The sequence below is a fragment of the Dipodomys spectabilis genome, unplaced genomic scaffold (assembly GCF_019054845.1).
Source record: "Dipodomys spectabilis isolate Male_0828 unplaced genomic scaffold, ASM1905484v1 ptg000081l, whole genome shotgun sequence".
NCBI classification, from domain to species: Eukaryota; Metazoa; Chordata; class Mammalia; order Rodentia; family Heteromyidae; genus Dipodomys; species Dipodomys spectabilis.
Genome location: NW_024870758.1, coordinates 7,430,000 through 7,455,259, shown reverse-complemented (window position 1 = coordinate 7,455,259; position 25,260 = coordinate 7,430,000). Strand labels below are relative to the sequence as shown.

The 25,260-nt window shown below is 35.0% G+C and overlaps 1 protein-coding gene, 1 non-coding gene and 1 pseudogene across 2 annotated transcripts in view; 1 reads left to right on the top strand and 2 right to left on the bottom strand.

The window, feature by feature from the left end:
- Lrp1b (LDL receptor related protein 1B) overlaps nucleotides 1-25,260 on the top strand; it is a 1,466,647-nt gene that overhangs the window by 579,407 nt on the left and 861,980 nt on the right. The window contains 1 exon segment of the mRNA XM_042683428.1: nucleotides 4,457-4,619. Within this exon segment, the coding sequence (XP_042539362.1) occupies nucleotides 4,457-4,619 (163 nt within the window).
- On the bottom strand, nucleotides 7,762-7,868 carry LOC122110887 (annotated as a pseudogene).
- Nucleotides 13,353-13,457, bottom strand: LOC122110869. Its single transcript, XR_006147932.1, has one exon. It is a non-coding gene; the product is annotated as a U6 spliceosomal RNA (small nuclear RNA).

Here is a 25,260-nt window from a genome sequence, read left to right as displayed (position 1 = left end):
ACAACATGAACTGAAAACAGAACTTACAAAGTGGCAAAAACTCCCATGCTCTTGGATTGGAAAGATCAACATCGTGAAAATGTCAAGGCTATCTAAAATTCAATGCTATACCTATCAATATTCCAACCTCATTCTTCAAGGAAATAGAAGATGCAATCCAAAAATTCATATGGAACAATAAAAGACCCTGAATAGCAAAACGACCCTTAACAGAAAGAACAGTGCTGGAGGAATATCAATACCAATTTTCAAACTCTACTACAAAGCCATAGTAAACAAAACAGCTTGGTACTGGCACAAGAACAGACCTCAGGACCAATGGAATAGAATTGAAAACCCAGAAATGAACCTACAGACCTACAGCCATCTAATCTTCGATAAGGGAGCTAAAAAAATAGAATGGAAGAAAGACAGCCTCTTCAGTAGATGGTGCTGGCAAAATTGGTTAACTACTTGCAGAAAACTAAAGCTAGATCCTTATATATTACCCTGCACCAGAATCAACTCCAAATGGATCAAAGACCTTGGAGTCAAAGCAGATACTCTGAAAACATTACAGGATGGAATAGGAGAAATGCTAGGTCTCCTTGGCACAGGCCCACATTTTCTTAATAGAGACCCAGAAACACAACAAATCAAAGAAAGGTTAGACAAATGGGATTGCATGAAATTGCAGAGCTTCTTCATGGCAAAGGACATAGCTAGCAAGATCAATAGAAAACCCACAGATTGGGAGAAGATCTTCACTAGCCATACAACGGACAAGGGTCTCATATCTAAGATATACCTGGAACTCAAAAATTTAAATCCCCCAACAACAGATCTTCAAAGAAACAACAGCCCAATAAATAAGTGAGCTAAAGACTTAAAGAGAAACTTCTCTGAAGATGAAAGAAGGAAGGTAAATAGACACATGAAGAAATGCTCAACCTCTCTAGCCATAAAAGAAATGCAAATCAAAACAACATTGAGATACCACGTCACCCCAGTTAGAATGGCAAAAATCAAGAACTCTAATAGCAACAGATGCTGGAGTGAACCCTACTGCATTGTTGGTGGGAGTGTAACCTTGTTCAACCACTTTAGAAAGCAGTATGGAGGTTCCTCAAAAGACTCCACATAGAGCTCCCCTATGACCCAGCAATCCCACTTTTGGGTATTTCCCCAAATGATCACAAACAAGACCATACTAAAGCTACCAGCACAACTATGTTTATTGCAGCATTATTTACCATTGCTAAGATATGAAAACATAGGTCCCATGGTTTCCCTTCTTTGCAATAACTAGTATATGTCTGAATCAAGCAGAAAAGGTCAGATAAGTTGATGTTAAGGGAATGAACCCCAAGATAAGTGTATTTAAATGTTTTAAATGTTTTTTTTTTCTTTCATGCAATTGTTTCTAACATATTTATAAGATGATTTCTATGTTGCTTTCTATGTTCCTCCCCCAGGGTATAACCCTTGCTTTTACTGTATTTGATGTCAGTATAATTTGTGGAGGGGAGGGGAAAAAACAAATCATTTAAATAGGGATGCAGGTGGACCCATTGCAACAATGAGATGTATAAGTTGTTGTGTCTTATGTTGAAAAACGAACTTTACAACTTTGGTGGGAGGGAGGAGGTGAGAGGAGTATGAGAAAGGATGGGAAGGGAAACAAAGAGGCGGCAACAATGCTTGATAAGAAATGTACTAGAACTTTTTTCTTTTTGCTTTTGTGGTGCTGAGGAATCGAACCCAAGGCCTCAGGCATGCAAGGCAAGCGCTCTACCACTGAGCCACATTCCCAGCGTCTCCTCCCTGTTTTTTTTTGTTTTTTTTTTTTAAGTCGTTTATATAAGGATATAGGTGGACCCGTTGCAACAATGAGAAGTACCAGTCATTATGTCGAAAACGAACTTTACAACTTTGGGGGGGACGGGGAGGATAGGGGGGACGGGGGGGGGGGGGGGGGGGGGCGGAAGGTGGAGAATGGGAAGGGATGGGAAGGAGAAACAAAAGAGGAGGCAACAATGCTTGATAAGAAATGTATTCATTATCTTGCCCATGTTATTGCAACCCCTCTGTACAGTATTTTCACAATAAAAAATAAATTAAAATTTAAAAAAAAGAAAATAATTGGGAATGAAAAAAAAAAAAAGAAATGTACTTGATATCTTGCCCATGTAATTGTAACTCCTCTGTATGGTATTCTCACAATAAAAAAATAAAAATAAAAAAAAGAAAACATTGAAAAAAAACATGAAATGAATCATTTCTAGCATTATGGAGTGGTATTGATAAGGAGCTTTAGTAGAAATTGAGGATTAAGTCTCTGAGAAATAATTTTAGTAAGATTTTTAGATTAGACATAAAAACACTCAAATAGCCGGGCACCCGTGGCTCACGCCTGTAATCCTAGCAACTCAGGAGGCTGAGATCTGAGGATCCCAGTGCAAGCCAGCCAGAGCAAAAAGCCCAGGAGAGTCTTATCTCCAATAAACCACTTAGAAAACCGGAAGTGACGTTTTGGATCAAGTTACAGAGCTCTAGCCTTGAGCTGAAGAGCTGACAGACAGTACCCAGGCCCAGAGTTCAGGCCCCACGACCTACTCAAATAGTATAATTCCTTAGAAAGGCAAAGATTATCAAAGTAAGATACCAGTAAGTGAGTACTCAAAAGAGATAGGGTAGAGTTAAGTTAGTAGAAAGATGAAGTGGACAAAGAGGGGAAAATGTAGTCAAGAACCCTACTGTATTGTTGGTGCGAGTATAAACGTGTTCAATCACTCTGGAAATCAGTATGGAAGTCCCTCAAAAGACGACATATAGATCTCCCTCATGACCCAGCAATCCCAAATTTGGGCATTTATTCCAAAGAACACAAACAAGGCCATACTGAAGCTACCAGTACAACTATGCTTATCACAGCATCGTTCACCATGGTTAAGATGTGGAACCAACCCAAATGCCCCTCAGTAGATTAATGGATCAAAAAAATGTGATACACACACACACACACACACACACACACACACACATATTATAGGAATTATATGCCTCCATCAGGAAGAATGACACCACCCCATTCCTCATTTGTTAGGAAATGGAATGAAAAAATTATATGAAGTGAAGCAAGTCAGACCCAGACAAACAGGTCCTATGGTTTCCTTTATTTGCAATAACTAGTATACATCTAGGATAACCTTACCAGGCAAGCAGAAAAGGTCAAAAGCTATGTACATATGACCATATAAGATGATGCTAAGTGAAATGAACCCCAAGATACAGACACAAGAGGTTTTATATTTGTTGCTGTTCTTCTTAATGTACATATAGTGTACTTTGTGATTTCTTTTGTTTCTTTTGTATGTTATTCCCCCATGGTATAACTCCTGTTGTCACTGTATTTGATTGTGGTGCCCTGCATCTTGTATACATATTTTTCTAATTTGGGAAGGGGAAGGGGAATAACAAACAAGGATACAGGTTGACCCATGGTAACAATGAGATGTACAAGACACCATGTGGAAAATGAACTTTACAACTTTGGGGTGAGGGGGAGGGAGGAGTTGAGGAGGTAGGGAGGGAAGGGATGGTAGGGGAAAAACAAAGGAGGGGGTAACAATGCTCGATAAGAAATGTACTCATTATCTTACTCATGTAACTGTAACCACTCTGTACAGTTTCTTTACAATAATATATATAAGTATATATATATATATATATACATATATATATATGAATCTAATGTGTCTCCTACAAAATTAAGAGTAGTGAAGGAAAGAGTGGATAGGGAAGGGATGGGTGATAATGATGAAAGGGGTGACATTGATCAAGATGTATTTTACTCATAAACTGTTGTGTTAACTGGCCACTCCTATGCACAACTACTTAAGGATAATAAAAAACAAAACAAGTTAAATTGAAAATAATGCACAATCTCTTCTAGAGTAACAGAAATACAATCTTTGGGTTATTGTTTTTGCAAGACAAATATCTACCAATTGTCATTCAATACCACAATGCATATGCCTGATCAAAGTAACAATCTCAAATCAGATACAAATACTTTTTTTAGAGCTACATCATCCACAATAGCTACTAGTTACTTCTGTTATTTGAATTTAAATGTAACTAATTTACATGACCTTAATACTAACTACATGTGAAGCGTTCATTAAACATATTCAGGTAGTGACTTGTTTTGTATGACAGTGGACATAGGGAGTATTTCCAACATTATAGAAAGCATTATCATCTCTGATATATAACTGTAACCCCTTTGTACATCACATTGACAATATTTTTTAAAAGAAAGAAAGTCACTTGTTTCTGCACAGAAAAATATTTTCATGTGAAGGTACTGCTTTTGCAGTATCAAGTGATATCATTTCATTAGTTTTATGTGCTCTTTGGTTTATGATGCTAGCATTTCTTCCGTAATTCAATAATTCTGTATGGATGTTTTCAGATGTGGAACAAATGGCGATTGACTGGATCAGCAGAAATCTGTATTTTGTGGATCATGCCAGTGACCGGATCTTTGTTTGTAACTACAATGGGTCTGTGTGTGTCACTTTGATTGACCTGGAACTTCACAACCCGAAGGCAATAGCAGTAGATCCAATAGCAGGGTAAGAAATTTTTTTATTACATTTAGTCCTCAAACATTTTCATAGCCAAAAAAATAAAGTCAAAATCTGACAAGACATTTTTGTAAAGTAAGACAGCAAACTCAAAAATAATTAAATGTTGGTTTTAGCACCTACATGCAGGAAGGAAGAAAGACTATAAATTATCATTCAGAAGCTGGGGAATACCAGTTCCTTAGCAGATCGATATTGCCGGCCTGACCTAAGACGTAAACAATCTTCTCCACTCCCAAGAATTGCTTTGTGATCATTGAAGAGCCTCAGGATACTTTGAGGTTAAAGACAAGAGGATTTCTAATTTTTAGCAAGGGAGCTTGTAGTTAGCAACCTTCACAAACAGATTGAAAGATACACTGTTTCCATGAATATGTCCAGTAAAGTATTTATAGGTTATAGAAGTGTAATATACATTCTAGAGCACTACTAAAACCTTGGATTGGTCAGAATTCTCTTGTTAGTTCAGACCCTAATTTTATTCTCAATAATTACTGATATGTAAACCTAATATTATAGGGTTAATAATCCATGTTTATTTCAAGTTTTCAAGACACTTTATTGGTTAAAAGAGCTTTTATCTTATAAGATCTCTTTAGATAATAGACTCATTAATCTTTTAAAATATTTTACTATTTGTAAACTATAATCATTCATATCCTCATCGACTTTGCCCAGACCTTTACAAAATCAATGCAGAAAAGAAATGTCTTTAAATTACAAACATGGTGGTATTATTAGAGGGTGAAGAACAAAATCAACACAGACCCTTATAAATTTATCATCTCACTAGCGAGTCCTGGGCCAGTATATTCAAATGGGTGGCATATTGTACTACTTTAACTAGAAGAGCTGGTGTTTGTGAAGAGGTAACTCACAACAAAGATTTGAAATATGAACATTCATTCTTGCTATTACTTTCATAGTCCTCAGGCAGTTCAGGATGAAATGTCTGATGGAATATATCCTAAAGTACCATAAGCCACCATTCAATAAGTGAGAAAATATTTACTGAGGAAACAGCTGCCGCCCATATGTGGACTTTTGTCACTCTTTACTTAAAGTCTGATTGAATATTAAGATGCATCATCACAATGGTTCTGATTTTGACAAGAACAGCTTGCACGTAAGAACTTCGCCTAGGAAGGCTGAGTAATATAATTCTTGAACGTGGTTCTATTTGTATTTGCAGCAGATGGTTACTTGACTGCAGTGATGCTTCAAAAGACATTAGGAAAAAGAAGTTGTGTTTAAACTGATTTGTTTGGGTGGTTGAAAATGAGTAGTAAGAAAGAACTGGAAATTTACAAATGTGCTAACAACATTCTTTTGGCATCCTGTTTAAAAAATACATTTGCCTTCTTGATCTTCCCTGGTGATAATAGCTGTATTTCAAATTAGCCTTGAGACAGTCCACCATGTTCAAGCTATTGTCTTTCTCCTTTCTTCCTGCTATGTTTTTTTCCTTCCCCATTCTCAAAACTAATATCCAGAGACCCTTTTCAAATAAAACTGCCAATCTGAACTATAATACATGTGAACGTCATCTTTCTTTTGGAACAACAATATATTTTATGTTCTCAGGTTTCCAATTTCTCCCTGTCATTATAAGAAAGAACCATATTTTGTCATTTTTGTCAACGGAATTAAGAGTAGAAACTCCCATGTTTTTTGCACTTAGTCACTGCTGGATTCCTCTAGATCTGATAACTGTTTAAATGCTATTTTGTCATGCATCATTTATCACAATAGGTGCTTTGAATTTTTTTCTCTGCTCTCTCGAGCAAAGTTTTCAATCAAGGATTGCAGATATCAGAGAAGGAAAACCCCATTCTTTTCTAAATATAGACATGTTTGCAATAGAGTATGTTTACCTATATTCTATTTTTCTCTAAATAAAAATTTGGATGTGAACAATGCAATGCTATACACGAAAGGAACAGTGGATTTTTTTCTTAAACTTCTAGATTGAAGTACATTGGGATTCCTCTAGATTTTATATAATTTGTGTAAAATAACTAAGGTCCTGAGTTCAAGCCCCAGGACACACACACACACACACACACACACACACACACACACACACACACACACACACACACACACACACACACAATATTTAACTTAAGAATAAGGAAGCTTAGAGGAGAAATACAGGACAACTGTGGGTGGAGGATGTGCAGAAAAATGATTTTTCTCATTTATTTCTAAGTTTGTGTTGGCAAAGTACATAAAATAAGGAAACTAAACAATCACAATTATTATAACTTTTGCAAGTTAAGAGTTCCTTAAGAACTTACAGAAAACTCATAGATTCAAGGAAACATATTTTTATTCTAAATTTAAAGAAGAAATGGAAAATTGTATGAAAATATTACTGGACAGCAGGGGCAATCTAGTAATAATAAATAAAAATAATAAATAAAAAGGAAAATTTAAGTACTTTAAAGTAGGTATTCTTTTAACAAAACAGATGTAGCTTGTTCAATACGCACCCATCCCTCCCAGCCCACCCTCCTCTCTCACTTTTCTCAATTTTATGGAATATGCATTAAATCCTTGACTGTCTTCTCCTCTTCTTCTCCTCTTCATTAGTCTACCCCTCTGAACTTGATACCACCTCACTTCCGTAAAATACCAATGTTCTGTTTATATTTTGTAGACATTCAACATTGCCTTTCTAAGTATACTATTTAGGTTTTCCTTTGAATCTACTGTATTTCAGTTAATAAATTTGTATTAAAAAACACATTTATTTATATATTTATAAACACATTCTAGCTTCCACATATGAGGAAAATCATAAACCTTTCTCTCTCTAGGCCTCACATACTTCACTTTATATATGTATATGTATGTGTGTATATATATATACATATATATATGTATATATATATATATACACATATATATATATATATATTTGTCACTCGTGGGGCCTGAACTCTGGGCCTGGGCGCTGTCCCTCAGCTCTTCAGCTCAAGGCTAGTGCCCTATCACTTGAACCACAGCACCACTTCTGGCTTTTTCTGTGTATGTGGTGCTGAGGAATCGAACCCAGGGCCTCATGTATGCAAGGCAAGCACTCTACCACTGAGCCAACTTCGCATCCCACTTAATATAATTTTTTAAATGATGGTTAGATGGCACAAGTAGGTGGCAATGCCTGTTGACACACCCAATGGCTTTTCCATCCTTGCCAAGGGAAATGGTAGCTTCTCTCACTTCATTCAACACAGAAAAGAATTTTAGCAATGTCTATTTGTTCACATTTTTTTGTATGTCCTTAATTCTTCAAAGATGAGGACATTCTTTCCTCTGAATACAAAGTGGGCACTCACTTTTGGAATGAGGGTTTTAGTACTGACTTCACAGTAAATTCAGAGAATTTTTTTGTAGCCTGTATCAAGGAACATGGTTTGAAGAAGTTCAAATGATGACCTGTTTCTCTGTTTTTCCTGTGCTAAGTTGTCATACATTTTTGGTGGCATAACATGAATTCTACCAGGAAGAAGCTAAAAATGAAAATATTATTTGAACAGTCTTCTTTACAAGACAATATGTAAATTAACTTCAATATCTTTCAAAAAATAAAGGTGAAGAACAAAATTTCTTCATAACTATCCTTTCAGTCAAGCTATGTTATTTTTAGTTTTTATTGTTTGTTTTTGTATGTCAGTGCTGGGGCTTGAAGTCTGGGCCTGGGTCCAACCCCACAGTTTTTCAGCTCAAGGTGAGTGCTTTACCATTTGAGCTACTGTGCCACTTCTGGTTTTCTGGTGGTTTATTGGAGATAAGAGTTTCATGGACTTTCCTGCCCGGGCTGGATTTGAACTGTGATCCTCAGATTTCAGCCTCCTGAGTGGCTAGGATTACAGCCATGAGCCACCTGTACCCAGCACAGCTACTTTTTTTTTTAATGCTATATTGTCTTTGATTCTAAAGTATGTAATATCTAGGTCTAGTGAGGGTTGTAAATATAGTCAAGTATGGAGCTTTACTTCTAAGATCTGGCTTTTAGTTTCCTATTAAAATCCTCACTCTAGATTTGATACAAGGGTTTCTTAAACATAAATGTGAAATCATTAAAGAGAGAGCAACAATAAAATCAATCTTAATTTATGTGACAAACGCATTCATCAATCCAAGCTCAAGGAAGTGACTCTGAAGCACAAAATACAGTGAAAGCAAGATCAAGTGTTTGTTGGGCAGATACCCCAAACAGGTACAACAAGTATTTTATCTTCTTACTGTATGGGCCCCTCATTCAATTAGTTGTTAGTTGAGTACTATAACAGTAAACAGGATATTATCTAAGTTTAATTATTGGGAAATTTTAATAAATGGACCTATTAGGATTACTTTGATTTTAGAAAAGAGCCTTGCTCATCCCCACCTGCAGTGTACTATTGTGGTAGGAAGGATTCTCTAGTTATGTGCTTTCTGGCACACAGTTGGTTTTTTTTTTTTTTTTTGCTTATTTAAGTTAATCCATCATTTCATTGTGGTCCTCCATTCTCCCTACTAGTTGAATTCCTTCTAATGTCCTGTTTGCCTTTCCTATTTGTCTAAGGACTTAGACTTTGTCATAAGCCTTTAATTCATTGTGTAAGCAAGCTCCTTAAGAACATGGATTCTGGGTCAGATGCCTTGTCTTGAAAATATCTACTACTGCCTTTATTTCCAACAATCATGAAAAACATTATTAGAAAAACAGAGCAAACCTAATTATTTTCATGAATATATTAAAGTTCTAATTGGAACTTTAAGAAGTTATATTGCGAGATTTGGTATACTATATTTTAATTATAAGTGTAATTAACTTATGTAACAAGGTTAAATTAAAGAAGGGGTTACTCTTATAAAGTGAGACAGTAGACATTAAATATTTTCTGAATACAATATCATGTATTTTTATGTAGGATAAACTGTTTTAAAAAGTGGGAGGCAGATTAGAATATAGGATTTGTGAATCTAGGACCCCATGTCAATAAGGAGGGAAAAACATATTGTCTTTGTTCTATGTGAAAGCTGTCCATCTGTCAAGAGACAGAAGAATGAATCCCAAGATTCAGAAGTGAAGTTCACATAAGGAATGATTGACATATTTAATAGTTAAGACATCTCCCATCACCCACCTACATATTCATCGTTGGTGGAACTAATTATGTCTAAGAAATTAAAAATAGAACCAATGTTAACTGCCACCAAAGTTAACAACAGTCCGGGTGTGGATCTGACTAATGGAAGACTTATCTGAGATTCTATGTAAATATAGGACATTTAAAAATGAAATAGGTCTTCCTATACACATGAAAGACATTTTGTCACAAAGTTGTCTTCATGGCATAAAGTATGTATCTTAGTTGTGGCAGCTGGCTGTCAGAGCTCCACGTTGAAAACTTAATTTACAAATTCTCTTGCAGTGGGATATAGGAGGAGAATTGTTATAGACATTTAGCTATTAAACTTCTTAGGCTTCATTTTAGGTTAATTAATCCCAGATATATCTTCTATCATCCCTCATCTACTTTCTATTGATTTGAGGATTGAAGTAATTCTAAAGTTTTGATGGGTTTGGACAATAAAAAGTATCTAAAGGCATTACTTTCTGCTCCTTTTTTCCTCCCCATGGAGTTGTAATCTTAGAGGATAGGGGCTTATTTGCCATTAATGACTTATGTAGTATTTACTTTTTTTAATTCACTTCTGACAGTTTGAAAATCATGAGTTTTCACTTTTTTTTTTTTTTTTTTTTTTGGTCAGTCGTGGGGCTTGAACTCTGGGCTTGGGCACTGTTCCTCAGCTCTTCAGCTCAAGGCGAGCGCTCTACCACTTGAGCCACAGCACCACTTCCAGTTTTCTAGTGGTTTATGGGAGATAAGAGTCTCCTGGACTTTCCTTCCCTAGCTGGCTTTGAACCCTGATTCTCAACTCTCAGCTTCCTGAGTAGCTAGGATTATAGGCATGAGCCACTGGAGTCCAGCATGAGTCTTCACTTTTAAGAAAAAACACTTCCTTAAATCCACAAAGAATTTTTTTTTAAATGTTGACTTCTTAGCCTCCTTCAGTCTAAGGATGAGAGACGTTTTCAAAATTCCTGTCCTGGATATCTGAAACTTAAATTTCTTGGAAGAAAAATGCTAATGAGTTAAATGACATAGTAAAAACATGTTCTTCACATGAATTTATTTTAAGAATATGGCAGAACATTTAGAGTTGTTCATGCTCACTGTAACCTTATTTGAAAGATTAACCCAATCTTGCCATATTATTCTGCCATTCGTAACCTTCTCAGTCAACATAATGGGAAAATGTCTTGCTCTGTTCTTTTTGTTTAACCTGGTATATGATTTTAGTTTGTAATTTTATTTCTATTGACTATACTCGGTATCTCTTTGTCTTTAAATGGCTACCTTAGAATAAAAAGTGTCACAAAATGCCCATTCTAATTATTATTATTATTATTTTCTTTTTTTTTTTGTTGGTCATGGGGCTTGAACTCGGGCTTGAGTGCTATCCCTCAGCTCTTCAGATCAAGGCGAGCCTTCTACCCCTTGAGCCACAGCCCCACTTATGGTTTTCGGCTGGTTTATTGAAGATAAGAGTCTCACAGACTTTCCTGCCTGGGCTGGCTTTGAACTGTGATCCTCAGATCTCAGCCCCTGAGTAACTAGGATTATAGGCATGAGCCACCGGAGCCCAGCTTTCTAATTATTGTTTACTTAAGTAGTTAAGTAAAAAACAAACAAACAAATGAACAAAAAATCTGCATATCATTTATATGAAGAAGTAATTTGTTATTATCACAGTTTAAGACAATCCTAAGGTTGTTCTTTACTGCTCTTTTTACTGCTCAACTGTATGGTACTGAAACTGAATGTTTAGATTTCAGTCACAAACTCCAAGAGATTCACATATCTAGTCCTGACCACTCACCCTTACCTGCTAAATACAGAGATATGGGGAAAGGCAAAAAAGGAAGAGAACACTTTTTCTTGTCCGTCATGGAGCTTGAACCCTGAGCCTGAAGGCTGTCCCTCACCTCTACCACTTGAGCCACAGCGCCACTTCCGGTTTTCTAGTGGTTTATTGGAGATAAGAGTCTCAGGGACTTTCTTGCCTGGGCCGGCTTTAAACCCGGATCCTCAGACCTCAGCCTCCTGAGTAGCTAGGATTACTGGCATGAACCACCGGCACACGGCTTAGGAAGTGAACACTTCAGTACATTTTCAGCCATTTTCACATATACAGTCCTTGGCCTTAGAGTAGAATTAGACACGAGAGATGAAAAACTATTAATAACTAAAACAGCCCCAAATCACAAGTGTTCCCTAATTGACCAGTTTTTGTCTTGGGGAAAGGGGAGGAGGTGTTCTTGAGAAGTTGATCTCATCATATCATTTGAGGGGAGCAGGAACAGTCAGTGACTTATTCCTTAACCCTTATGGCTTGTTGTCTGCAGCTTTTGTCTATTTTCATCATTTGGAGACCTTTTACCTTTTATCACAAGATGATAAAAAGATGGCACTCCCTGTCAAAAGGAAGGTTGCCTTTTTTCCTAAAATGTTTATCAGTTGTAAACCTAGTTCATTCTAGAAGTGATTGTAAAGTAACAGCAGGAGAGAATGGCTCAGACCAAAGGGCACAGATGCACAATTTGGTTGAGTGCCTAGTTTCAGTTAATTCATGGTCCTAACAAATGTAGCTTTTATATTATTTTTACATTATGAACTTTAATGTATTTGTTTTAGGCAAATTCTCTGCTGAAGTTCTGACAATCCACTGTAAAAAATATCTAATATTTTAATTTAAAACTCTCCTGATTTTTATAAGATATAGAAAGACTCCCAGAGCTGATAATCTTCCATGTCTCCTTCATCTGAAGTGATTCTTGTCCACTTATATGAGTCTTTAGTTAGACTAGATTACATAGGTGACATGGACTGAAATATGGCCAGGGTAACAGGAACAAAGTCCAGTTGTTTCTAAGCTAACATAATCCCCTACAACACTGTCTTAGGGTAGTTTTTTTCTCATGTGGAGCCATTTCCTCCGTGCACATAGAAAGCTTCTTGCCCTCAACATGCACTTGTTTAGAAATAACACAAATACCGTTTTTGATTCCACTCATTTGCTTTCTAAAAGCTTTTACACACCTTCTGAGGTGTTTAAAAGACACTAAGGAGGGAGCACTCTGGACATAATCTTGCATCTCTCTGTATTTAGCTTTCCAGACACAGTTTACAAACCTAATGGTAGTTTATATTCTGTCATAGTTGTCAATACTTTTGCAAGTTATATATAAACATTTCCAAACCACAAGGGTAATATCAAGTAAGTGATTGTTTCACTTATAAGATGATCCTCAATTAGCCTGAAAACTTTCATAATCTCTGCCAGAGACTAGGTTATACACTACAAGAATCTGTTCCAACAGAGGAAAGAATGCCTTTGTACATACAAGTACTTTAAAATTATTGCTACATATTTCCCCTTATGTGGAATTCTATCAAAACAAGAAGTAAACATGAGTCAGTAGCTGTGTTTCAAAGCTGTGTGGATGGCTTTCCTGTATTACTCAAGAGTGTGACCAGGCCATCAAAGGTGAATGATGTAAATCTCTTTTTCACAGAGCTTGGAATAAAACAATGTTATGCTTGAAATATCAACTATGAGGATGAGAAGATTTATTTGGTATAGTCTCTTTTTCTTTTTGTTTTTAATATGCAGCACTTCACAAATTTGCATGTCATCCTTGCACAGGGGCCATGCTAATCTTCTGTATAGTTCCAATTTTGACATATGTCCTGCCGAAGTGAGCACAGGTATAGTTTTTTTAAAAAAATATTGAATTATTTAAAATTTCCAAGGTAAATAATGAATCAGGCATATGATAATATTTCCAAAGACTGAGAGAATCTTGGTTTATAAGCACCATAGGGAAAAGACAAAATTTGAAGGAAATAAAACAAGTACTTGATACCATTCTGACCACATATTATCATACTTTAATATGAAAGCTCAATTTGGGATTTTACCATGGGTTAGTTAGTCATAGTCAATCAAAAATATTCTAAAATAAACAAAAGGAAATGAAAGCAACATTTTACATTTATGCTGTTATATTTTATTCTACTTGACTGTTGATACTTGCAGGACACTGAACCAAAATTGATATTTTGCCTTGAGCCAGACTCAATAGTTGGGCTAGGAAGAAATTAGCCTGATTTTGAAGTCAAGGTAGAAAATTTTCAATGTAAATTTTACTCTTTAAATTTTTTTTCTTTTAGTTAAACCTCCAAAAAAACACATATTGATTTTACTGAAATAATTGTGAGAAAAGAATTTGCGCTAAGGAAAACTATTAACTATGATTAAATTATGTCTTAATAGCATCTTAACAATTCTTTGTTTTTTTTTTTTTTTGTAAAAAAAACCTAATGATTTGTCATTGATTTTTTTCCATTATAAAAAATATGGTCCTGCTAACACCATCAACAACCAGATTATTTAATAAATCCTTGGATTTGGGTTAGTACAACATAAAATGGGATTAAATAAAGTCAACATAAAAGGGAAGTATTCTTGCTTGTGAAAGCCTGCTGTCTATATCTTAAAATGAGCGGTAGAACTGGCCATGTAATTAAATTTATTCCATTCTTAAGAAGTTAACTTATCTCATAAGTTTACCTCATATCTTTACTGTTGAAGCTATCTCAAGTATTTGAAATTCTACAGTGATCAAAAAGTCTCAATATTAGTATGATCTACTTATGAAATTAAAATTTCTCATTTATGAAGTAAAATTTTCAAAATTATTCGTTCTTATTACTAGGGACATGGCTCAAATGGTAGAACACCAACCACCAGCATAGATTAGACAACTGTGCAAGTAACATACACATTGCACACACAGAAACATACATGCACACACATAACTTTTAGTATTAATTTAAATGGTTAATACTTCAACTGTGCATACACAAATTTCACTTATTCATTAAATAAATGGATCATATAAATTATATGTAATTTGACTGTGCCATCAAAACTTATTAAATATCAATTCAATAATCACTTTATATGACAGCACTTATTTATTTAGAATTTGAACTTGGTCTTGCACTGTTTTTTGGTGTTTTTTTTTTTAATTAACTCAAGGCTGGCAGTCTACCATGTGATTCACACTTCTAACATGTGCTTGTCAATTATAGAAAAGATTTTGAGTTTTTCTCATGGATTTGTGTGCCTAAGCAGGCTTGGAATTTTGAACCTTTTATCTCAGTTTCCTGAGGAGCTAAAGCCATGAGCCTTGGGTGCCTGGCTTTATCACAACATTTTTAAAAGGTTAAAGTTAGTTGTTTTTATATACTTAATAATAATGACATTACACAATAAAGTATATTTATTATTAAAGCATAAATCAAACAGATTAATAAGATACTTTCTTCTTTGTGATTATTTAAGGATCATAGTTACTTACATTTTGCAGTGCTAAAATTATTCTAGATCCTCGATTCTCAATTTGGATCCTAGATCCTCAATTATTCTATTCCAAGTAGTAGGAGAAGGAAACCATTGAAAACAGATATAGGTATATGAAAGGATATCAGCAAATATAGCACTTGGCTAAGCAGTGCTTGCTTGTGACAACAACATGACATGAATATAGGAGCATGTCTTCCCAAAGAACAATTGCCATTTGTGCCTGAATCTTCTTTTCTGGTTTTCCATATCCAATATCCAAATATATTTTCTTTTACTTATGTAAAATACATTATATGAAGGTCCAAGTATGAGATATCCAGGGGGCTGGGGAGGTGGCTCAGTGGTAGAGTGCTTGCCTATCATGCATGAGGCCCTGAGTTTGATTCCTCAGTACCACATAAACAAAAATAAGAAGAAGAGATATCCAGGTGATATGGGTTCTTTCCATCATGTACTTAAGTAATAACCTGCACTTACTGTAATTTTATACTCTATATAAGATGATGGGTAAAACAAAAAGTTCTCAAGGGAGAATGCTGGCTTAGCTAGAGAAAGATTCTGAGGTCAAAACTCGTATTGCAAAACAGAAGAATAAGATGAAGAAAAAGACGAAAGAAAAGAAGCAATAGGAGAAAGTGGAAGAGAAGGGAAGAAGAGAAGAAAGGCAAAAGGCTGGGAGGAGAGGAAGTATACAGTGATTACTGGTCCAGATCAAAGCCCAGAAGCAATTTAATAGTCTAGTGATAGAGAAGTAAAGTGAATGACTTCTAATGTTGTGGTTGAGAAGTTTCGTGAGAATCTTTTTTTTCTCCAAAATGTTCCTTTCCATTTTTCTACTTTATGTTTTCAGCAGGAGATTTGTTATATTATTCTATATACTAAGGTTTTGTTCACTCAAATTGCATGAAACAATGGAGTGGAAGAATACTTTCCCTGGTCAACGTTATTTACCACAGATTATTTCTTATCCTTTTAAATTGTGATGTTTAAAGTGACAAAAGCTTTTTTTAAAATACAGCTTTTATTGCAAAGATACTGTACAGAGGGGTTACAGTTACATGAGTAAGGTAGTGAGTGCATTTCCTATTGAGCAGTTAATCCCTCCTTTGTTTATCCTCTTCCATCCTTTCCTCCTCCCACCACAACTCCTCCCTTCCCCTCCCCTAAAAGTTTTAAAGTTAGTTTTCAACATAGTGTCTTGTACATCTCATTGTTACAATGGGTCAGCCTGTATCCTTGTTTTAGCATTTTGTTATTACCCTCCTCACCAAATTAGAAAAATGTATATACAAGATGCAGGGCACCAGATTCAAATACAGTAACAACAGGGGCTAAACCATGGGGGAAGAACAAAAAAATCACATACTGTAATATAAGTACATTAAAAACAACAGCAACAAAAATAAAATCTCTTGTGTCCCTATCTTGGGGTTCATTTTGCTTAGCACCATCTTATATGATCATATGTACAAGGCTTTTGACCTTTTCTACTTGTCTGGTAAGATTATGCTAGACGTATACTAGTTATTGCAAATAAGGAAAGCGTGGGACCTATGTTTCTTTGAGCCTGGCTTACTTCACTTAATATAATTTTTTCCAAGTCTTTCCATTTCCTAACAAATGTGGTGATGTTATTCTTTCTGATAGAGCCATAGAATTCCATTGTGTGTGTGTGTGTATGTGTGTATATATATATATATATATATATATATATAGATGCCCCTCAGTTGATGAATGGATCAAGAATATATATATATATATTCTTGATCCATTCATCAACTGAGGGGCATCTGGGTTGGTTCCATATCTTAGCTATGGCAAATAATGCTGTGATAAACATAGTTTTTCTGGTAGCCTTAGTATTGCCTTGTTTGTGAGCATTTGTGTAAAAGCCCCAAACTGGGATTGCTGGGTCATAGGCGAGCTCTATGTGTAGTCTGACAAAGGCTTTTTATAAACTATGCTCAGTTTTTGTGCTGCTAATATTTGGATGAATCAGAATGCACACCTATATCCAAGGTGGGTTTAATTTTTCCTGAGTCATTCAGGCTTTGGTTGTATTAAGGATTAGACATGAATAGATAACTGCATATGAAGTTTCTGCTAGAAAAAGATACTAGGAAAAGTAAGTTAAGATAGTTTCAGTGAAAACACGAGACATGTGAGATGAATGTCACGGGAATATTTCTGTGTAATATGAAGTATTTGAGAATAAAATTACATTTTTCTGATGGATATTTTGGGGATTCTTATCAAAGTCCTGCAAATACTAGATAAGTATGGTAATAGCAATGATGAGGATGATGGAAAAATGGCAGTGACAATGCCATCAATAACAGTGAAGGGAATATTCACCCAATGATGCAATTACTGACACTCCATGGACATCAGAGGCTTTCTGTTGTGAATCATGCTAAATTTTAAGACAAATCCTGGTTTATCCCATAGGGAAATAATATTTTAGAGATCATAAGTCACTTCTCAATCTTCAACCTACAGGCTTAGATGATGAAAGAAAAGGGTAATTGCAGTTGCAATTTTAGGATACACTGATGAAACTCTGCCTTCTGTAAGCTTTCATCTCAAGACCTGCATATGTCCCTATAACTCAAAGGTAACTAGCATGTCAGTAGGAGAAGCAGACTGGTAGTGCACAAATCCAAGGCTGCCTACTAGAAAAAAGTGTTAAGTTACACCTTAAAATGTGAAATCTTTCTATGACTTGCTTTTTTATATAATTTAAATCTATTCTATAGTTGTTAGAGGGTCAGCTTTCATTTATTACCTGATTTAGTATTGCATAATTTAGAGATCTGCCTTAAATTTAATTCAATAAAATTAACTGTGGTAAAATGAACAACAGTGGATAAGAATAGCTTGTAAAAACTTGTTTTTTAACCTAAAGGAGGATATGCATGTATTTTACTTTATAATATATCTGAGCTGTGGAATTTTCTAGGAGGTAGTCTTATTGAAGAGTTGAATTGAGAAGGATATCACTTTGTCTATTGGTTAAAAAGTGTTGCTAGATTTATATTATATGAGTATGTGCAACATTGCAATGCAGGGACAACAGGTGCAATCAGCCCTACCTGTTCCCTGAATAAGCTCACAATGATTTTTTTTCACTTGGAGTTTCCCAGTAACTCTCTATGCTGTATTAACTAGATCATCCACTATGGAGATGTTTCACTGAGTAGCTTCTTATGTATAATCACAACTACACCAGAATGTATTGTCTCTTATCATTATTTACAAAGGCATTATATTGTTTGAGTCATTCATATGGAGAAGAAGGTCAATGAAACTAGTTTTGTAAGATTTTTCAGAGCAAAAAGAAGAGGAATAACATACAGAACATTGCTAAGGACAATTTACATTGAATGAGTCAGCTGTCTAATAAAATTCCTTTGTCTTGATTCATTAAATTCCTACTATGTCTTGAGAAGCATATAGTTCTATTTATTCACTTTTGTAGATGATACTTGGAGAGGTGAGGTTACTTGGCCTCAGTAAAAATAGGCAATTAGTCATGTAGTCAGGATTCAGACTTAAACAATGTCACCTCATTGTCTACATTCAATTACTCTATACCCACACTGAGATATCTTGACTTTGTAATTTAAAACAAGGTGGTGAAGAAGTTTGGAGAAGTCAACATTCATCTGAAAGAGTAGATATTAACGCTAAGGAAAATAGTACACTTAAATATATGATAAGATTGCTTTATTCTTCAATATGGGGTTGCTCCATGTAGAAGCATGGAAATATCACAAAGATTGTGCTATTGAAGAGAAGGCTATACAGCATTTTGGGGGGGAAAAAAGCTATAGAGAAATGTAACTATCAGTGGTGATCAAGGAAGATCATCAGGCCAGGGAAGTGAAAGGCATGAACAAGTTGGGTAGAGAGAAGCTTAGAGCATTGAAGTTATTCTGAGTATTATCACAAAGCAAATACATGCCACTCCTTACCTGTAGGAAATTAGAATCAAGAAACAGAAAAGGGATGATGGAGCCTGTCATCTCATTCATTAGTAAGATATGGGTCAGATCTCTTTGGAGACAAAAGTGTTCTTACAATGACCAAATTTATTTTCTAAGTAAGAATTTCCTTGATTTGGTAGTTTAGTTAATTGGTTACTTGCCTCTAAATAGGCAACTATCAAAAAGGTTTATTAATGTTGACACAAAGTAAATAGGTAAATTACTAGACAAAATAACTTTATGAACTAATCTATTTCTTTAAAAGGCTATGTCAAAGAAAAAATACTAACAGTTAAAACATTCAATTCCAAATCCTTAAATATAAGTTAAAAATATGTCATAAATCAGAGTACAAAAGCTCATATTAGAATTCTTGCTGATTAATGTTAACATTTCTATCTTCTATTTACCCTAGCTATATTTATGTGAAGAGACAAAATGATAAATACTAAAAGAAACTATTGTTATATTTATAGCTATGATAATATCTATGAATTGATTTTATTATTGTCCAATGCTAATACAGTATTAAAATTATTGTACTTGAATTGTTTTGAATGATTAAAATGAATCTACATTTAACCTAAAACATGTAACATGATAACCCACAGAACTTTCTTAATGCAAGGTGAATCCTAATGCAAACTGTTGGCTTTAGTTCATAACAGTGTACAGTTCATTAGGTGAAGTATGTATGATTAATGTAAGATGTTAATGATAATGCAAAGTGGGAGTGAGGGAGAATTGGAGCTTGAATTCTGGGCTTGGACGCTAGGATTACAGGCACGAGCCACCGGCGCCCAGCCAACTTGCCCAATTTTCTAAAACTGCTAGCAAAATAAAGCCTATCCAATTGTTTAAAAAGCAGAAAACAAACCTGCATAATATGAATGATCATATAACTGTAGTGGTGGATCAGATGACTAATTTCAGAATAACTGTGTCTTTGGGGGGGTTAAAGCTAACCTTCAGGAATTGTATTCTCATTCAGTCACAGTCAAATGATTATCTTCTGAGTTGTAAGTAGAAGCACTAATCTATACACTTAACTATGAATTCACCCTGAGCCTGTTTCTTTCTTCACTCCTTTGTGTCCTAAATAAAAAGCCAAGCACCTTTAAACAGCAGTACTAACATATTTTTAAAGTGACAAGGGTGCAATTCCAGAATCCTTCAGAGATGATCCTTAACTGTATAATTTTTAAGAACACAGGAAAGAAATTTTCCTTACAATTCTTACTATTGTTGTAAGAATAACATTGCCCCATTTGTTAGGAAATAGAAAGACTTGGGAAAAATTATATTAAGAGAAGTAAGCCAGGCCCAAAGAAACATACATCGCATGGTTTCCCTTATTTGCAATAACTATGTCTAGAACAAGCAGAAAAGGTCAAAAGCTATGTACATATGACATTATAAGATCGAGCTCTATTTTCTTATACCTATTTAGCCTGCGTTAATAAAGTGGCATTTGAGAAGAATACTCACTCTCAATTCTATACAGAAAGCATAATGAATTCGTGGATAAAAGGAGGTTGTAAATAGTGCCTCTTTCTTGAAATGGAATGTAGATTTATTCCTCGCACTTTGTCTCTCCATTGCAGTCACAGTTTGACAAGAAGGAAATGGTTTTCAAACCAAGAGTATCAATGAACTCTTCACTGTGCTTTTCTCACAGTGCTGAAGCTCAACAAGAGATCTGGCTGGCAGTAAAGGCAATGTGAGAGAAATCAAATAATGATTAGTAGATAAAGCTGTGTAATGAGAGAGTCACAAGTAAGGGCTAGCTGACTCAACATCTGCAGTTGTCAGTTTCTAGGATTTAGTGACTTTGCTGCCCTCCTCCCCCCAAAAAAGACAGTTGCTTAACCAAAAATGACTTGAACATTTCCTATGAATCTTATTATCCTATCTCACATTTGGAATAAAAGTTACTGTTTTGGACCAAAGCATGTCTTATTAGTAGTAGTTATAACAACTTTTCTCTCATCACATTTTTCTCTATTGACAGCCTGCACTGTAAACTTTTGAGTGTAATTTTGTAGTTCAGGATATTAAATTTCATCTTTGATTGAGTATAGTTGTGTAGCAGTTCAATGTCTTGCACATCGCACTTTACTGCAAGTAACTGACTCATTTTCTCCTTAATCCTAGTCATAACACAAATAGATGGTTCATTGTGTGTGTTTTTTTAACAGTAGGAGAACAATCTTGTTTCAATGCACATCATTTACAATAGATAGCAGCTGTCAGATACCTTCTGGTAAAATAGATGCTGAGTCAGATATGTATTTTTAGTTGCAATTGCTGACTCCTACACTAGCACACTCAGGTGAGTGAAGTCCATGCTTGATTCTATAGTTAAAATGTGCTGAAATATTCGTTGCCATTTTCCATTTTAGATTTCTGTTTCAGAGTCTTTACATAACCCTAATTCTCATACATTCCTTTTTAAAACATTTTGCTTTAACTGTCATACTTTTCATCTTTTAAAAATAAATATTTTTGATTGTAAAGATAATGTACAGAGGGGTTACAATTATATGAGTAAGGTAATAAGTACATTTCCTATTGAGCATTGTTTCCCCTCCTTTGTTTTTCCCCTACCATCCCATCCCTCCCCACTGCCACAACTCCCCCTGGAAGTTGTGAAGTTTGTTTGAAACATAGTGTCTTGTATGTCTCATTGTCACAAATGCTGAAACAAGCATACTTTCTATCTTAATAGTTTTTATTTCTATTCTTTGTTGAGAATCATCTTATGTGAGGTGATAGGAATACTTGCATGTTTGTTATAAGCATACATGCATACAAGACAACAGAGGTATGTAGCTAACCCTTGCCTCATAAACTCACTTAAATAGAGCAACCTATTGCAATTGTTTTTATTCCTTTATGACTCAACTATAATTAAATTGATTAATACAGACTTTCATACTACATTGGCAGAGAATGAAGAGTTTGAAGAGAAGGTAATGTATTACCTAAGTGTATAGATGAATAACTGAATAATTCACTTGTAATGATTAAATTTATTACGTTGCATTCTTTGTAGTCATTATATAGTACATGGAGATGAATATATATATACATCTTCTTGATGAATAAATATATGTTCTTGATATATTTGCAATGAATATGGTTACTTAACCATTTTAATCAATATTTTTATACTGAAAAGTTAACAATCAAAATACAAGAAGTAAAATAAAAAATGAGAATTAGTTATCTGATAGTGCATTATCAACATACTATCTGAAATCAAAGTACTAACTTCTAATATTTAGAGAATCTTGGTTAATAAGTTTCCTTTAAAGTCCTAAAGGTTTCTTTTTAACTCCTAAATTCTGTTATTATTCTAATATATTTTTATTATAAAGATACTGTACAGAGGGGTGACAAGTTACATTAGCAAGGTAATGAGCCCATTTCTTGTTGAACATTGTTACCCCTCCTTTGTTTTTCCTATGCCATCCCTTTCCTCCCCACTTCCCATCTCCACCCCCCCCCCAAAGTTGTAAAGTTCATTTTCAGCATACTTTCTTGTACATCTTGTTGTTACAATGGGTCACCCTGTAGATTTTTTAAAAATATATAATTCAGATGAGTTGTTTCTGGCTTTTATTTCTAGATGAGGGTACACATTTCCCATTTTTTGGACTTTTTTATTGCAACAATATTGTACAGAGGGTTTACAGTAACAGGTAATGAGTACATTTCTTATCAAGCATTCTTGCCTCCTCCTTTGTTTTTCTTCTACCATCCCTTCTCTCCTACCTCCACAACTACACTCTTCCCCTATCCCTCCTCCCCTCACCCCGCCTAAATTGTAAAGTTCATTTTTCAACATAGTGTCTTGTACATCTCATTGTTACAATGGATCAACCTGTATCCCTATTTAAGAATTTTGGTTTTTTTTTCCCTTCCCCTCCCCAAATTAGAGAAGTGTATATACAAGATGCAGGGCATTAGAGAAGTATATATACAAGATGCAGGTACCCACAACAAATACAGTGAAAACAAATGTGCAGTGTCTTTTTCTTTTTGCAAATAAAAGGTGAAAATTAATGAGACCCTTTCAATTGTAATTTCCCTTTATTGAGCAGATGGCTTCTTTGAAGACAAGAAAGAAAAAGGAGTGGAGTTAATAAGTTAAAACTGGAAATAGAGAAACCATGGGGCCTATGTTGCTTTGGGCCTGGATTATTCACTTATTACAATTTTTCCAAGGCTCTCGATTTAGTAACAAATGCGGCGATGTCATTCTTTCTGATGGAGGCATAGAATTCCATTCTCTCTCTCTCTCTCTCTCTCTCTCTCTCTCTCTCTCTCTCTCTATATATATATATATATATATATATATATATATATATATATATATATATCACATTTTCTTGATCCATTCATCTACTGAGGGGCATCTGGGTTGGTTCCATATCTTAGCTATGGTAAATAATGCTGCAATAAACATAGTTGTGCTGGTAGCCTTAGTATGGTCTTGTTTGTGATCATTAGGATAAATGCCCAAAAGTGGGATTGCTGGGTCCTAGGGGAGCTCTATGTGGAGTCTTTTGAGGAACCTCCATACTACTTTCCAAAGTGGTTGAACAAGTTTACACTCCCACAACAATGCAGTAGGGTTCCCTTTTGTCCACATCCCCTCCAGTATCTGGTATTAGAGTTCTTGATTCTAGTCATTCTAACTGGAGTGAGGTTGAATCTCAGTGTTGTTTTGATTTGCATTTTATTTATGGCTAGAGAGGTTGAGCATTTCTTCATGTGTCTAAAGCCGTTCTTACTTCCTCTTCAGAGAAATTTCTCTTTAAGTCTTTAGCCCACTTATTTATTGAGAAGTTTTTTCTTTGAGGATTTGTTGGTGGGCGACTTAATTTTTTGAGTTCCAAGTATATAGTGAAGGTCTTTTCCCAATCGGTGGGCTTTCTATTATCTTGCTAGTTATGTCCTTTGCCATGCAGAAGCTCTGCAGCTTCATAGAATCCCATTTGTCCTTATTTGCAATAACTAGTATATGTCTGGGACAAGCACAAAAGATCAGATAAGATGATGATAAGTGAAATGAACCCCAAAATAGGGACACACGTTTTTATTTTCTTCCTTTCTGTTGTTTCTAACCTATTTATAAGGTACCATGTGATTTTTTTTGTTATTGCTTCATATGTCCCTCCCCCACGTTATAACCCCTATTTTCACTGTGTTTGATGCCGGTATAATTTGGGGAGGGGAAGGGAAAAAATCAAATTGTTTAAATAGGGATACAGATTTACCCATTGCAACAATGAGATGTAGAAGACACTATGTTGAAAACGAACTTTACAATTTAGGTAAGGGGGGGTGGTGAGATGAGGGGTAGGGAGTATAGCTGAGGAGGTGGGAGGGAAGGGATGGTAGGGGGAAAACAAAGGAAGAGGCAATACTGCTGGATAAGAAATGTACTCATTACCTTGCTCATGTAACTGTAACCCCTCTGCACGGTATTTTTCACAATAAAAGCTAAAAAAGAGAACTGGAAACAGGAAAATTTAAAGGCTAAGTCATTGAGATAGTTGGTTAACAAGAAATAAGAAAGTAGTTATAAAAATGAGAAATAAATCTTTCAACAGTAAAGGAACACTTAGGGTAACTATTACAACATTTTAATTCCTTTCTCTGTAAACTTTAGAGTTTCATTTTCCTCTAAGAGAAGTGTGGGAAACTTAAAACTTCTTCATCAGGTCTGGATTTCATCAGAACTTCCATGTTAGTAAAAGAAAAAAACTTCCCCAAATGAACATAACTAAGAATGCAGTGAGAAAGAATGTTAGAAGCATGTTAGAAGACATCGGGTTGAGATCTAGTTTTCTATATTGCTGATTGCTTTATGAAAAACTGGGGAAAATAACTTATGACATCTAAATACATCATTTGTAAAATGTGAAAACGTTTTATCCACTCATTTATCCTTATTAAAGATTCATGATAATTAAATGCAGTACCAAATGAAAATGCTTTGCTATTAAGAGAAATCTATGCATATGGTAGTTATATTTTTACTTCTGTATATGCTATTTAGTAATTTTGCTGATGAGTACAGAAGAAATTGAGGGGGGTCTCTGTTTATTTTAGTCACCCTTGCAGTATTATAGAGAGAATTT